This window comes from Galeopterus variegatus, unplaced genomic scaffold, assembly GCF_000696425.1.
Source record: "Galeopterus variegatus unplaced genomic scaffold, G_variegatus-3.0.2 Scaffold5995, whole genome shotgun sequence".
NCBI lineage: Eukaryota > Metazoa > Chordata > Mammalia > Dermoptera > Cynocephalidae > Galeopterus > Galeopterus variegatus.
The window spans coordinates 51,741-67,995 of NW_007732106.1; the positions used below are offsets into that span (position 1 = coordinate 51,741).

At 41.2% G+C, this 16,255-nt stretch overlaps 1 protein-coding gene across 1 annotated transcript in view; it reads right to left on the bottom strand.

Annotated features, from left to right (window-relative positions):
- DCLK1 (doublecortin-like kinase 1) overlaps window positions 1-16,255 on the bottom strand; it is a 69,600-nt gene that overhangs the window by 40,759 nt on the left and 12,586 nt on the right. Inside the window, exons 3-6 of the mRNA XM_008590325.1 lie at window positions 11,275-11,359; window positions 8,549-8,657; window positions 1,687-1,744; window positions 1,072-1,191 (exon numbers count right to left, since the gene is read on the bottom strand). Coding sequence (XP_008588547.1) covers window positions 1,072-1,191; window positions 1,687-1,744; window positions 8,549-8,657; window positions 11,275-11,359 — 372 coding nt within the window. The remainder of the gene's footprint in view (window positions 1-1,071; window positions 1,192-1,686; window positions 1,745-8,548; window positions 8,658-11,274; window positions 11,360-16,255) is intronic.

A 16,255-nucleotide genomic window follows, 5' to 3' on the forward strand; every position in this document is an offset into this window, starting at 1 on the left:
CGGTACGGGCACGACACTGAGGGTTGCGATCCCATTATTGGTGACGAAAAAAGACAAAAAGGAAAAAAAAGATGGAAAAAAAATAGGTTTCACCTATAAATATAATCACTAAGAAGAAAAAAAAAGGCAAACATATCTAAAGTAAAACGACTCTGAATAATTAAAGCTTAAAGGCCCTAGAATGATCATTTTCCTATATAGAAACAGATTAGTTTATTAAATACTTTCCTTGTCTCATCTTTAAAAAAGAAAACCCCACATTCCACAGTTACCAGGTCAGGTATGCAATTCCAAACACGGCTCCTGCAGCCCAAAGACCCCGCCGTTTGTGCATACAGTTGACACAGAGGGTGGTACGACTAATTTACAACACTTTACAGCTCAAGTAGAAATTACGTAAATCTTCAATTAAACTAAATAATAGAAAAAGCTTGAGAAAAAGATAATTTCATAAACAAAACATTCCATTTTTTAAAACTTCTATTACTGAACATCTCAAATGTATGGAAGTAGAGAGAATAAGTGAGAAACCTTTCACCAACATTCAACCCTGATCAACACTTGGCTATCCCTATATTCTATGTTTTCGTAGAATAAAAACATAATTTTACGTGACAGGATGAGATTACAACATTCACTGAAAGGTGGTAGGCTACGCACAGTATTATTAGGACTGTGTTATTTTTGTTTCATACTGGTGACTAAAAGTTTAAAGCTTGTTTTCAAAAAATGGTTGATATCTTTGCATGTAGTTCATGGAAAAGTGAACAACTTTCTATCAAAACAATAACAACAGTCATATTGGTATCTAATGCTTTCTGTGTCACACAAACTGGTGGAAGCCATCCCTCTTTATCCCTGTAGTAACATTATTAAGTAGGTACTAATATTTTTCTCATTTTATCCACGAGGGAACTGAGGCATAGAGAGGTACACCCTGGGTATACCCAAGCTACCTGGGCCAGGGCTGGGACTTGAACCCTTGTATAATTCTGTTTATCACTATGCCAATACACAGCAATGAGAGATTGCGTGCTGGTGAGAGTATTATTTCTTGTCCAAAATACACACCTTTACCAGTTCCATGACAAGATACAGTTCAGTTGGTACATCCATCTCCTCAATCAGAAGAACGATATTGGGGTGCTTCACTCTTCTTAAAATAGACACCTCATTCTGGATCATGTGCTCCTGTCCAAGGGAAAAGTTATTTAAGCAATATGCACAAAACTTGTGAAGAGTTGACTCAAAGAAGCACAACTATACTATGTGGGGATCAAGGGAGATGCATTTTGGTAACATATAATGATTATGTCTTATATTCGGATATTCAGATAGCCTAGAATTGCCAAAAGATGTTGAGGATCCTTAGATAATGCTTGCAAATTCAGAACCTCTCACAATAGTTACAATTTCACAGAGAAGGGAGGAATGAAACTCAGATCGCAAAAGAAAGGGAAGAAACAAGCGAACTGATAAAGACAAGGAACAGAAATAACAGCCAATCATTCCAACTGACTTTTATTCCTAGGATATTTTAAAACTTATATTCTAATAAGCCTATAACATTCTACTCCACCAAAACGCAGCTCTTAGGAGGCACTTATGTTTATTTGGGAGCTGATCTTTATGTCTCTTTCTACCCTCCTGAACACTGTATTTCTTAAGAATAAACTTTATACATACTTTGCCTCGACATTTGCTTTTCTTGATAATTTTCAGAGCATACTCTCTAGCAGTCGACCTGCAAAGAGAAAGTTTTAAAAAAAATAAAACTTGATTTCAGATCTATTGAATCACTTCATTAGGGATTAATTTCTTACCCTACGGATTGTACATTGTGGTGTAAACATTTTGTGAAGACTCTCGCTTCTTAACAAAGAACTGTGTAAACATCTATGAGTTGACGAAGTGTAAGGATAACAAATCCGCTCACACAGGAGAATCGTGGGCTGTTCGCTGCCACATTTGTGATGGGAGCCCTGCGACGCTCCTGCCATGCTCAGCAACTCCAGCGAGGCTGCTCTCTGCTTCTCTCTGAGGCGATGCGGTGGGGCATGGGGAGGATGAAGGTTTCTGCCCTTCTTCTTGCCTCCAGTCTCCCTTGAGGTTCTCCAGCCACCAGGCACGGCTATGGCAGTTTTCTGGATGGTCACACTGAAGACTCTCAGGAAGCAGATCACACTCTTTAGACCTTGGTTCACTGTGAGAGCCTGCATGAGTTCTCCTGGAGAACCCACCAATAACATGTTCAAGATGTACAGAAAGCGGGCCGGCCCGGTGGTGCACTGCTACAGTGCGCCGCTTGGGAGTGTGGCGGCGCTCCCGCCGAGGGTTCGGATCCCACATACAGACCGGCCGCTCACTGGCTGAGCGAGGTGCGGGCGCAACACCGAGGGTTGCGATCCCGTTGCAACACTGAGGGTTGCGATCCATTGCCGGTCACGAAAAAAGACAAAAAGGAAAAAAAAAAAAGATGTACAGAAAGGGATAAAACCATTTTCAGAGCTTCCTGTGAGCCTTCTGGGGATGTCTCATTTCACAGAAAGAAAACGGAGGTAACAATAAAACCAACCCTCTTTCCCACAGCCACATGGCACACGTACAGTCAGGCTCTCCATTCCTGGGGTCCCCGCCTCCCACAGAGCCCAGTCCACACCGCCCCTCCTCCATGATGGGTGTAGGAGGGAGGATTTAGTCACATTGCTCCTTTAAATAGTTTCCTAACTTGTGTTAACATTTCTAAAATACTGTAGTGCCACACATAAAGACATGTCTATTGTCGAAGGACACAACGCACACTTGATAACTGTAACAAACCACCACTTGACAAGCGCTGCCATTTCATTTCTGGTGTGAAACCAAGAAATTCTAGCTTTATACCTACAGATAAAAGCCCGGCTTTATGGATCTAAACGGTTACAATGAGACTGAAGTTGATTAAGAACAAAATTTTAAAATAGGGCTTTAAAATCTTCAATATGGTGAATTAAATAGATACCTACAGATAAAAGCCCGGCTTTATGGATCTAAACGGTTACAATGAGACTGAGGTTGATTAAGAACAAAATTTTAAAATAGGGCTTTAAAATCTTCAATATGGTGAATTAAATAGGATTTCCTAGTTATATGCTTAGAGCAAGAAAGTGATTTTCCTATAAGCAAATTAAGAGGTCAGGTATTAAAAACATGTTTTGAGGGCATTTTAGAAACTATTTAAGTCATTTACTTCTAAGAATGCTTCTCCCATTACACTTCCAGACCGCTGTATAATGCCAGCCTGCAAAAAACACTCAATAAACACTGAATTGTTATGTTTATATCTGGTGAATAAAACCAGAATAAGATAATCACTTTGAAGCCCCTTTTCTCCTCTAGAGAGTTCTGGGATTCAGATGGGAGAAGATAAAACCCTTGGCTTCAGGGCAGCCCTCCTGCAGAGATGTGGGTGTCCAGAGGAATCCAAGGACACCTCGCCCACTCTGCCTCTGTTGATCCTTCAACAAAGAATTTGCCATGGCTGGGCAGAGAGGCCATGAGGGAGGAAGGTGTGAGCCAGGCCTTGGCTGAACGCAAGCTTTGGGGTGATGTCTCCACATAAAAATCACACCATCAGTAAGGCAGTGGGGTAGAGGTGGAGAAAAACCTCTCACCTTCCCTGGGCTGCAGGCTCGGGACACAACCTGCTCATCGGCCTCCTGGACGCCAGTGCACCTGCTCACTCACTATGTCTATGTGGCTGGAGAGGAAGGACCACAGGGTCCTTTTAAGTAGACTCTTCTTAAGAGGCTTCCGAAGAGTTTATTTGCAAACTTGAAAAACACAGGGAAAACGAAAAGCTAAAGTGTTTCTGGATTCTGCCTCTCATAAATAACTAAAAAGTTATGATAAAGAAAATCTGAGATTAGAATGCATGAGCAATTTCCTATCTGGTGTAAGATGTTTCGTTCGATGGCAGGAAAATCTAGATGATGGCACTGACTGCTTTGATCATGGTGGGCAGGCAGGGCCAGAAAGGAGGATGGGGCTTTGCGAGGCTCTGAAACAAGAGCCGGGGTTCCTTCACCACCTCCCCACAGCGGCCGGATGGACAGGACCCTGCTGGTAAGAGGGAGGGATTTTGTAGCTTTGTGATTCCCCGTGTCTGCCGTTCGGTCCTCCTTTCCCTTGAATGGTTAACATTAAAGCACTCAAATCAAACGGCTGGTGTGGGACCTGGGAGGGCTGAATCCTCCTGTCCAGCAGCACAGACAAGGAGCAGGTCCCCAGCGAGTGAGTGGGTGTTGGTGCCCGGGAGGCTGACAAGCAGGTTGTGTCCTGAGCCTGTGGTCCAGGGAAGGTGAGAGCAAGCTTGGCGGGGGTGGCCCCAGGGCTTACTAGGAAGAAGGACCTTGTGGTTTCCAACACAGAACCTTTCATAACAGGACTAAACACTCCATTAAACTTGCCCATATTTTATATGGGACCATGAGCCCTGCAGAGGACGGCCAAAATTAACATTGCAACTGTTCTTCCTTGATTCCTTGAGGCAGAACTATAAATCACATAATAAAATCCTTAATTACTAGAAGCACAGGATTATAGGAAGGTAGCTAGTGTGGATGCGCCAAAATTAATATTGCAACTGTTCTTCCTTGATTCCTTGAGGCAGAACTATAAACCACATAATAAAATCCTTAATTACTAGAAGCACAGGATTATAGGAAGGTAGCTAGTGTGGATGATGAGCCTGAAAACCGGTGTTAGGACTACACATAGACCGTAAGAATAAAAATGTAAGTGCTCGCTCTAAGTGAAAACACTTGGCAAGAGAAAAAAGCCTTAGATAATTATTCGCCTTCCTATATCCCCCGAACTCCGAGCGCCACTGAGCCGGTGGGACTGCTGAGCAAGCAATTCCAAGCACAGTTCTTTGCTGGGTTCTGAGTTGGACAAGGTCTGGTGGACTCAGTAGAACACTAGACGACTAGACTACTGGTGAAAATACAGGCCATTTGCTTCTTTGTTCCCGAAGTTATATTCTTGACCTTTTATGGAACGCTCTGCCACAACAAAGGCAGCAGCAACAGAAAACATTGTCTTCCCCCTTGTCTATGAGAAATCAATTTGTATAGTCACCTGAAGTCTCAGCTTGTTCTGGTGGCCTCAAGCCTGCTTAATTTATTGCTAGAGCTAGCGGTTTTGTTGTGCAAGGCTTATAGGTGGGCCGGTGGGAGAGGGAAGTATCCCACCTAGAATTTTAATACAGCTCCAGTGCCTACACCACTAAAAGATGCAAGCTGTGCAGGTGGGGAGGGGTGCCAAGAGCCACCTGGACACCATCGCTGCTCATGACCGCATCACTGTGCCCTTGGCCTGTGTATTAATTAGTCCACATAGAGCCAGGAGAATTAGAAATGAAGGGCACCTCGTATCAAGCCCTCTACTCATGCTCTGACCTTTCGTTAGTGCTTCTCAGCTCTTTGAGTTTGCTTTGGAGCCTCAAAGTGCTCCACATAACAGCTTCAAAACAAAGCATGTCTCTCCCAGCTGAAGGCACAGTCTACTAACTTCCTTCAGCATGTCCTAGGGGCCCCTGAGGCCACTCAAGAAATGGCTCCTGGGGCATAGACAGAAATCTAAATGAACCTAGCAGCCACTACCAAAGGATATGCTGGGCCAAGGAAAGAACGGTCTGCGTGACACTTATTGTGTCCATTGCAGACGAATCCTGCCTGTGACAGCATATTATTAACAAAGGAGGAACATACTTGCCCTTGTTAATACATATTCATACTTGAAAACATGGCAGAATGTACATGGGAGCAACGTGTGTATTCCAAAACATTCTTAACTTGCTTTTATTTTCTTGGACCTCTGGAAAATATTAAAAGAATGTTCCATGATACCTCTGGGGAGAGAGGGCACACGCCATATGTCTCATTCAGCAGGAGCTAAGTACTGACACTTTGGGGAGAAATCTGGTGTTTAGACTCTGAAGTTTCATACAGCGAGACTGAAGATGTGAACTCATGCAAAATGAACACAATCCAAGTTAGAAAGAAAGAAATTAATTCTGGATAGAAAAACAAGAAATTTCTAAGAAGACCAATCCTGTTGGACTAAGTTGCCATCCTGATCCGTGGACGAGCAGGAGAAGAAGCAGATGGCACTGTGTCAGATCTAACAGGTGATGACCCTGGCAGGTAACCAGGTAACCCACAGTGCAAAGGCATCTGCTAAAAATGGGATTTTCTGCTACCATGGAAATAAAATTAAGAAGGGTTGGACTAACTACCAGAAAAACTGTTAAGGAAACATAAAATTCTGTAAACACACATGCACATGTATACACACCTCCATCAACCACCTTAGGAATGTTTTTCCCGATTTAATTTCTGTCCTATTTATTCAAAGCCAAATGCAATGCGTGTAATTTTGACTGAGCTAAGCCAGAGTCTTGCCTTATGGGAGGCAGTGGAGCAGAGTGGTTAAAAGTGCGGGGTTTGGAGCTGGGCTTCAATCTATGCTTTGCTTAAGTACTAATGAGGTTGGGCATTTAACTTCTTCAGGATTTCTTTCTATAAAATGGAGACAACAATACTGACATTATGGGATTATTATGATAATTAAATGAAATATTGTAAATTAAGTTTATGCTCAGTAACCATGGTTGCTCCTGTTTTGGGAGGTGTGAGGCCCAGAAAAATAATTTTCCATGCTTGGCAGTAATGCGATACATGGTCAAGCTCTATGGTGGGGGTGGGAGAATGGGGAGGAGACGGGGAAAGCGGTCTGGAAACATCAACTAAGGGATTTTCCAAGCTACCCATTACTCATGCCCCTCCCCGACACAGAGTGGCTTCTAGAGTGGCTCTCCATCACTGCTGGGAATATCCTATTCTAGCTGGCATGTCAGGGAAGAGCAAAGTTTGAGATGCACTGCACAAGGGTAGCTCAATGAGGGCTGTTACTGTAGTTGGGGAAGCATTTTCCAAAGAATGGCAAGGGACACACGAGGCACACAAATGGATATCAGCCGAACGGAAACCTTCATGATATTTGAGACCCTGTATGGACTTCCAGCTCTAACATTTGTGTCCAGCATGGGCCTGAACTAGCAGGTGCACCACATATTTGGTCGAGTCACGGAAACTCCAGAGGACGGTGGCAGTGCAGTGACAGGAAGACCATCTCCCAACAAAGAGGATACAGCAAACAGCATCCTTTGTTTACAACGTAGTCATAATATAGCCCCATGTCAGCCTCCTCCATAAGAAGCCAATCACCAAGAGCAGAGAACTGAGGCCTCCTAGAGTGTGTTGTCAAACATCCCTAGAGTGTCACTTTATTTTGAATTTGAGCAAGGGCCCCATGACTATCAGATGCCAGAGAATCCTTAGGAAGAAAGAATGAACAACCATCAGTTGGCCAAGAGATGTCTGAGTTTCTTCACCCTGACTTATCCTGCAAAAGCTGAGTTCTGAAGGAAATGTCTTCAAACTATAAGAATGTGGTTCTTGAGATACTTGAGAATTCTGAAGATCAGAGTAGAAGCAACCCATTTTGGGTGACATTTGTGATTCCAAAGTGAAGCCCTCGGAGAAGGACAATTCTGGATCTTCCAGGCTAACGTTTTCTGGCCCGTCTTCTAGTCTGAGGCATCCTCTCCTGAGTTGCAGTATAGGGCACAGGAACATGGTTCTCGAAGGGTTTTGAGGAACTGGTAGGGTGTCCAGCTCCACTGGAGCCCAGTCCAGCCCCAGGAAAGCCAGAGGACACACTCAGTCAAGGACTGAGGCGAGTTCCCCCTGACTTTTCAATACTCCGCCCTCCCAGCTCTGAGAAGAAGCTGCTGGCTAACCAGGTCCCCTACAGCAAGCAGCTGCCTGAAAAATGGAATCCAAATCTGACACTGAGCTGAGGGTCTGAGGACGCCTTAGTCTCGTTGTAACTTTATCAGTTGTCACTTCTCCATCTAGCAGCCACCAGCTACTGTCTTCGATTAGATACCAAGGACCCAGGAATAAACTCTCCACTCTAAACCCTTCCCTCTGGGCACAGAATACCCGGCTCATTCATTTAAAATACATTTTAATGTATTAAATACCATTTTATGTTGGGGTCAGTACATAGAGATTTTAAAGCTTTTCTAGGTTATTGTTACATTTAATTTTAAGATAGTTCACATTAAGAGATATAAACTCTGCACAAGAACATTCTGACCTCTACAAACTATGTCTCAAAAAAAGTGTGGGAAAAACTATTTGATATGATTTTTTTCCAACAAAACAAAAAGACTTACCTGAAGAGCTGGCAAAGTTTTGCTGAGTACATTAAAAAAAAAAAAAAAATCAAAGTCCTTAATTTATAGATTGTCCCCAGGAATCACTACATTTTTCAAATCTGTTGTTAGACAGGCTTTTCTTTTTTTAAAAATTTTTCTCATCTGGGGTTAAGACATTAACTTATTCCATATGTGCCACAGACTGCAAATAGAGACACAACGTTGGAAAATGTAATGCCAAATGTTTCCCTTAAAGTTCAATGCAAATGATATCCTTCTCACCTTTCTACACATTCCTTGACAACAGCAAAATTTCCATCTCCTATTGTCCTTCCAACTTTATATCGCTCTGTTATCGTGGCTGGAATCTGGAAGCCTTCCTCCGACACTTCTGAAAGAATCATTAGTATGTTTTTATTGGTAGAAAAGAGAACACAGATGTTGCACAAAGGAGACATTTAGAAGTATCATCTAATAGACTGGAACTGATTCAGAATCAATATGTCATTTTCTGTACGGCGAGGTAACGGCCCCCCTCTCTTGCTGACGTTGTATATACTCCACAGTTTTTACTAAAACAAATGATAAACTAAAAGGAAACGTATGAGATCCACCCCCACCTGTATTCACGCGACTCATCTTTTATGCTGCAATGGGGATTCTGAAGAGGAAGTTTTGCTTCTTTTACTTCATGCCAATTTGATCAAGAGCATTTATACTGAATACCCACTGTGTACGGAGAAATGATATTCCTACGTATGGTGCAGGAGGCAGAAGCAGTTCATAAGGGATTCTGGGCTGCTTGACATTGTATAAGCATGAAAAATGCCTGCTGTTTGGACACTTAGCTTTACTACATCCTGAAATGGAGATCTCCGTAAAATTCCTTATGAACTAAGCACTGATGCCACCCCTCCTCCCCAGTATCAATGAGCAGATTTCAGACAAATGTTCCCACCAGCAACCTGCGTAGCAGATGTTGAGTTAAAATTACAATATCTATTATGTCTGTGAACAGAACAGTTTTGTAGTTTCAATTATGTTAGTGCCACTAACATAACGCATTTTCCCTCTGAAAATGCATTTTGAAATATTTTACAAATGCCTAATAATGCTTTAAATATCTAAGGCCATAAAACTAAATAAGCCATGCTTAGGTCACATAAATATGCTGGATAACCTTTAACATCTTAGGGAGTGTAAAAAGGCTTTTATAGCTGGGCTCTAAAATTTACATGCTTTAAAGTTATAAATCCTAGTTCTCCCTCAGGCAACCCAAATACAAAATGTGATGGAAGCCCAGTGTGTTTTCTAAATGTGCTCCTCTTCTGACCTTTCACCATAAACCAAGACTAAACATTTTTCCTCAAAATAAAATTAAAGCCTGAGGTGGTGAACGGGCTTTCTCGGTGATTTTTGTATTCACATTTAGTCTGTATTGCTGGGCAATGACAAATGGAAACTCACTGTCATTGGACATCTGCTTTGGGACCTTTATTCCGGGTGTCTGCACCACTCTGGATTCTAGAGCGGTTGGAATTTCTGGAAAGTGTCGTACAAATGTAGGACCTTTGTTTCCTCTACTTTTGCCCCTGGCATTTGTGCAGCCTTTTTGCTTCTTCATAGGTGACATTTTACTCTTATGCTACTAGAAGCTACCTAGATGGTCTCCAGAATAAAGTGAGGGCCGGAGCCAATGCCCCCACACCCTAACTCACCCCCAAAGAAGCCACAATTTGGCCTGTTTGAAGGACTCGCCCAGTGATTTTTGTCAACTGCAAAGCACCTGAATTTACAACATCTTTTCCAGATGAAACCATCTTAAGGCTCTTTGCCACATGAGTAAATTAAAGTAACCATCCTTGGCTGTGGGGATGAGTCTGACCCTGCATATGGAATATGGAAGAAGATACTTCCACGCTCCCATTCCAGGGCAGCATGCTTTGGGGCACCCATGCAAACCACATGGCTTGGGATTTTTTTTTTCCCCTGACTATTGATAAAAGGTACCTTTCAGGATTTTGGCTAAGAAGGCTTAGCCAAAGGGTTAGTCAAGGCCCATTTCATTTCTTTAGCTGAATACAACATGTTGGAACAAAAGAGATTTTTAGGTAGCTGAATTTCATACTTCTGGAAATACAAGAGTCTGACATTGCATAGTAGTCAGGAAATAATTCTTAAGTAAGTCACATATCTCACTTAATAAAAGTCCTTCCCCTAACGTGGATTTTTTTGGGAAAAAAATTAAATCATATCATTTAAAACAAACAAGAGAAGCTGATTCTTTAATGGTGACTTGCTCACATCACTTTTATACTTTACCAAGTACTATCTCATAATTGATTTGAGCCTGATAACAGCCCCCAGGGAGGAAATAGGTATGTATTACAAATTCCGCTTTAGAGAAGAGGAACTAAGATGCAGGGAGTTGAAGAGCCTTGTTCAAAACAATCCAGTGAGTTGGTGAAAAAGTCAATTCTGGAACCCAGGTCATTTGACCACACACAGAGAAATTCTAAAGTGAACTAGCTTAAGAGACAAAGACTATTGTTGCGATTGCCACCAATATTTCTTTTTCAAAAGCCCAGTTTCAGACATTGAATTTACTGAAGTTAAGAGTACATCTGCGAGGCTGTAACAGTCAAGGCAGTAAATCGTCTTTAATATCCTATAGGTGAACAAAGTTTGGGAAAACACAACCAGCAATCACCCCCTCCTATTTCCAAAGCAGGCGATATCTGGCCTCCTTAGGATACATGTACCCTCAGAGGATGTGAAACGTCTCCAGATCAGGCCAATTCCCTCTTTCCCTTCCATTAGAATAGACACCAATCCCCAGTGGGAGCCATTTGGTCCTATCCCCTGCAATTGACCCTCATGAGCAGCTCACACTTGTTTATTTCATTCTGCTTCAGAAGTTACAGTTTCTTGGAGTAACTTTAGCCAACCCATCCTCCGCCCCTTATACAAGCTGGACCTTCTCAAATACCAAGTCCCAAGCTCATCACCTTCGCCAGGGCCATCATTTTCATCCATGGAGCTGCAGACTTTGGTGGACGCAAGGGAAGTGGAGGAGCCACCATGCTGAGAGCTCTGTAAAGGAACAGAGAGAGAGAAATAAAAAACTCGGTCGGAGTGTCCAGGTCTCCATGTGTACACCCAGCCCAGAGTCTCAGGAGATACCCTTTACCCACCACCAGGGAGGATTTGTCCACCTGGAAAAGGAGGTCCTTAGCATATTTAAGTAGGGCCCCACCTCTCTCCCGGTCAACCAACAGTATTGTGTTCACTGGATCAGGCTAATCTTAACTCGGATGTTCCATGACTCCTTATTCTTTTCCTCATGTTAGCATCCACTGGCTCACTAGGTTTGGCAGATTTTAGGCATCTCACCTCACTCTTCCACAGTCTATCAGTGGACAGGCCTCAAATATGGCACCATTCTGATCTCATCCACTATTTTTTCTATTCTTATGATAGAAAAAAAATTTCTTTTCAGTTTGTTTTTATAAAATATCCTAAAGAAACAAAATACTTGGCCTTACCATAACTTTAGGAGAAAGGCTAAAGAGTGGGTTTGTTAATTCCACTTTGGGATAAAGACACAAGCACTAAACAGGCTACCGGCTTGTTAAATGTTATCTAATATGTCTGAGGTAAAGACAAAAATAAAAGCCAAGGTCTCGTGATTCCTTTGTATTTTTGGTGGGTTTTGACCCAAGACCCATGAGAGCAAATAGGGTAACCACTGTAGCAGAAGGCTCAGAGGACAAAACAATATCAAATATTTAATATTATGATTGGTTGTGAGGCAGAACTTTAACAATGAATGCTTCCATCTCTGCATCTATTTCTTGAGAAAAACAATTTGCACATTTCAATGCTATTTCTGAATAGGGAACACAGCTTGTCCTAAAACATCTTCCTTCTGTTTCCCTGGTTTTATCCACTTGGCCGGCCTGATGGGAGCAGGAGGCGGTGAGGGGGCGGCATTGGCTCTGGTGCCAGCTGTCTGTGGAGCAGAGAGAAGGGAAAGAGCATCTGTAGTTGAATGAATAATGAAGAGTTGGCGAGAAGCAAAGCTGACCTAGTTTTCCTCTGCTTACCTGTTTCCCTTCAACCTCCTCCCCGTTCCATCCAGCCTTAACTGTGCACAAAGTAGGAGGAGGAGAGATTTTACACAATTTCATTATGCCCAACAGTATCCTGCATAGGAAATTCAAAGATTGTAGTTTTCATAAAAAAGATTAGTATAGTTGGGGAAATGCTACCTAAATTACTGTGCAGGGCCATTTGAGTCAAAAGCCATAGAACATTTTTCCTGGGTGTGACTACAGTGAGCATGTCCACTGGACATGTTCATCAAAGCTGACAGTTAATAGTAATGACACATCTTCCCTACAGGACATTCTAGAAGTTTTGTGATTTGTACACCCTTGAATGCCACCCAGTTTGTATGATGTGCCCATTTTGTTCCAATATCATAAAAAAAATCCCCCATCAATAAGCCTGGTGACTAGAGCTCTTTTTCCATCTCTCTCCTCCAGCCTCCCTTGGTGACAGCACAAATTTGTCATATGTCAGGCTAGAAAGAGATTCAGGTGGTAACTGAAACATAATTTTTCTTAATGTGACACTATGTATTCATAACCTACTCTGTCGAAGGGACTGTAAACATATGAACTTCTAAGCCATGCTCTGCTGACTTCAATGGATGTCTGTCTCTAAGAATCTTGTATTTATAATATGGAATTTGGGGCTGCGATGAGGCAGATTTATAACGTCAGTGACTGGAGAAAGTGAACATTGACATGACCACATTTGAGGGAAAGGTATGTGTTATCCAGAACAGTGAGATCCTTTATCCCCTATGTCATTGCTTTGGCTGAAGACACAATGGTGTCCCGAGCAGAAAAGCACTAAGTGAATGTCTCAGATGCAGATCTTCTCTTCTGGGCTTCCTGATCCTTGAATTTTTTCCAGCAGCAGCACAAATGGTGTTTAATAATGTAGACACAATGTGGGTTGGGGTGGCAGGTGCTGTCTTGTCATGTGGTGTTTTAAATTTTAGAATACAAAGACACGTTCTTTCATCAAGCACCCAAATTAATAGATCAGTAGCATGTTTCCTAGCAATGATGTCCACAATTTATATACTCAATTCCAAAAGCTTGTTCTTTTAATAAGAACATCAGGTACTTGATACAGAACTCTGAGCCAAAATATATGAAAACATCTTTTAAACTGTAACAGTCTGTAAACTTGCTGGATATAATTCACTACACAGCCTTATGAACTAATGAATTGCATTTTCAACAGTGCCCTCAAATGCCCAATACCCTGAATGCTTGCCACATTGCCAGCTGTGTTTTCTCTGCCTCATGACCAAAAATCCTGCAAAGCTTTTAGGGTCTGGCTTAAAAAAAAAAAAAAAAAAAAAAAAAAAAAAAAAAAAAAAAAAAAAAAAAAAAAAAAAAGTAGGGTTAACACAACTTTGCTTATGTTTACAATTGTTTATTTTCAACTTTCGGTTTGTGTTTTTGAAAATGTACGCCACTCATCTCAAAGTTTCTGCTGTCTGAGAGCAAAAGATGACTGTTTTAAGAGAAAAACTTACTTGCTTACAGAGTACTCTGAAAATTGAAAGTTCTTATTTTATTTATTAAGCTCAAATAGAGTGAAATAAATGTCTTAATCTTCAAATGGTGTTATCTCTTCTTTTTCCCAAAGACGATAGTTAACACTACATACTTTTCCGAGACAATGACCATGCATGAATTCAAAGAATTTCAGGGACTGGAATATACCTAAATTTCATCTATTCTACCCCACTTTCATCTAAAGACCAAATTCCCCACCACAGAGATACCAGGTAGGTGGCCAGATGGCCTCTGTTCAAACTCCTACAAAACTGAACAAATGACTTCTTGAGGCAGCCCCTAATTGTCAGTATGAGCCCATGTGGAGGAAGTTATCTGTTCCATCAACATTACGTCCCACTTCATTTTCCATTTATTGGTCCTATCTCTCATCTCTAGAATCACCCGGTACAGGTCTAATCTATTTTTCACCTGACAGTGCTTCAGATATTTGGAAATAGCTACTGGGCTCCTTCTGTGTCTTCTCTTTTTCAATTGAAGACTCCCAGTTTTTTTGGTTGTTTGTCCTGTGACAAGGCACCATGACTCCTTCACCCTCCTGTGGACAAACTCCGGCTGTCAATACCTCTATTTAAAGCTGGTGCTCAAAACTCAATGCAGTATTCTAGGTGTGCTCTGGCCAGCACAGAGCAGGTAGAACAGAGTTTTCTTTCTCGTGACTAGAATATTAATTTACTTCAAGATCACATTGGCTTATCAGATGGCACCAGGTGCCTTAACTTGAATGCTGAGCTCGCAGGTGTACCATGTCTACCTATTCTGTTTTGGGGAGGTTGGTGTTTTGGACCCAGTGCAGCAGTTCACATCTATCCGTGCTAAATGCCATCTTTATTACGTTCATAACCTTCCAGCCTGTTACTTTTCGGATTCGGATTTTGACACCTCACATTGTTACTCTCTCTCCCAGTTGAAGTCATTTCAGTAATCACCATGGTTCTTTGAGTATGGTTGTTCTGAACCCACCTAAACATACTAACTTAGAGGCTGCTGGAACATTTTGATTTTTATCCATAAGTCTGATTTCAGAATTCAAAAAATAGTAAAGGGAAAATGTCTAAGTTCTTGTTCTCTAGAATTAACATAATGAGATTAACCAGCCTTTATTTATAACCAACAGAAGCCAAAAAGCCCACCTATGTTTTTGATTGCTTATAAATAAAATCAACTTACCTATTTGGTTTTTCTGAGTAGATAAACCATTTTATAGTCTACATGCCAATAAGATTTTATGTTTGTTTCAGTTAGTTTGCTAATTCCAAGCCATCTGGGTGTATAGTCCAAAACATACAGTTGTTTTAGAATTTAATGCAATTAGCTGCTCTGAGAGATGTTGTGACATTTGAAATGTCATCACCTCCAAGTAGGTTTAATGTGAACCATTTGGGTAGGTTGCTGGCACCTGGATGCTTTTATGGCACACCTTCATAAAAGCACTGCCCTAAGTAAGAACACGTCTTAAGTGTAGCTATTTAGCTTGGGATCATGTAACAGATGGAGAACATATCACACTTCTTGAAGTCAGTGAGAAAGCTGACATAACAGCTCTAACCACATTTTACCAAGATGTACCTGATGACTACATAGTAAAAAACAGTTCATTTTAAATGTTATGAGTTACTCCTGCCATTTGTGTTAATGGTGTCACTCAGCTGTGGCCCACATTGTATAAAGAATTTGAAAATATCCAATTGATACAAGACTTCATGAAGGAAGAAAAATCTCACCAGTCAACTTGAGATTTTGCTGGATAATTGCAGTATTTCCACTTCACATTTTGTCTTGGCATACAGTTATCACTTTGTTAATATTTATTTGGAAAATGCTTTAAAAAAATTTAGAGATCAAGTAGTCACTGTCACATGATATCTCGATCAACTTTATAAAGGAATTACAACCAATAAATATTTAACAAACTCAAACAGTTGTTTCATGATCTTGACTTTAGGCCTACAGAAGCTCTAAAGATGACCTCACATAACAAAATCAAATAATAATCTTGGTGTAGAGAGCTTAAAACCCATAAAATCCATACATTTATTTACGTCCCAAGTGGATATAGAACAATAAGTTGATGGCATCGATCTACAATTACTAGTAAGGCTCTGTTATTTGCAAAAAGGCACAAAGAGAACTCCTTTGTCCAAATTCCTTTTTCTTCATTCTTCATAGTATGTTCAGCCTCAATAAAGTTTACGGCATAGGCAGTCATGTGCACAACTAAGAATGAATACTAAAAAATGAAAAATGTTATCATAAAGGTTTGGTTAAATTTTTTAAAAGACCAGAGAACTGTTACACATGAAACTGGTTTACTGAGAGGAGGAGAAAA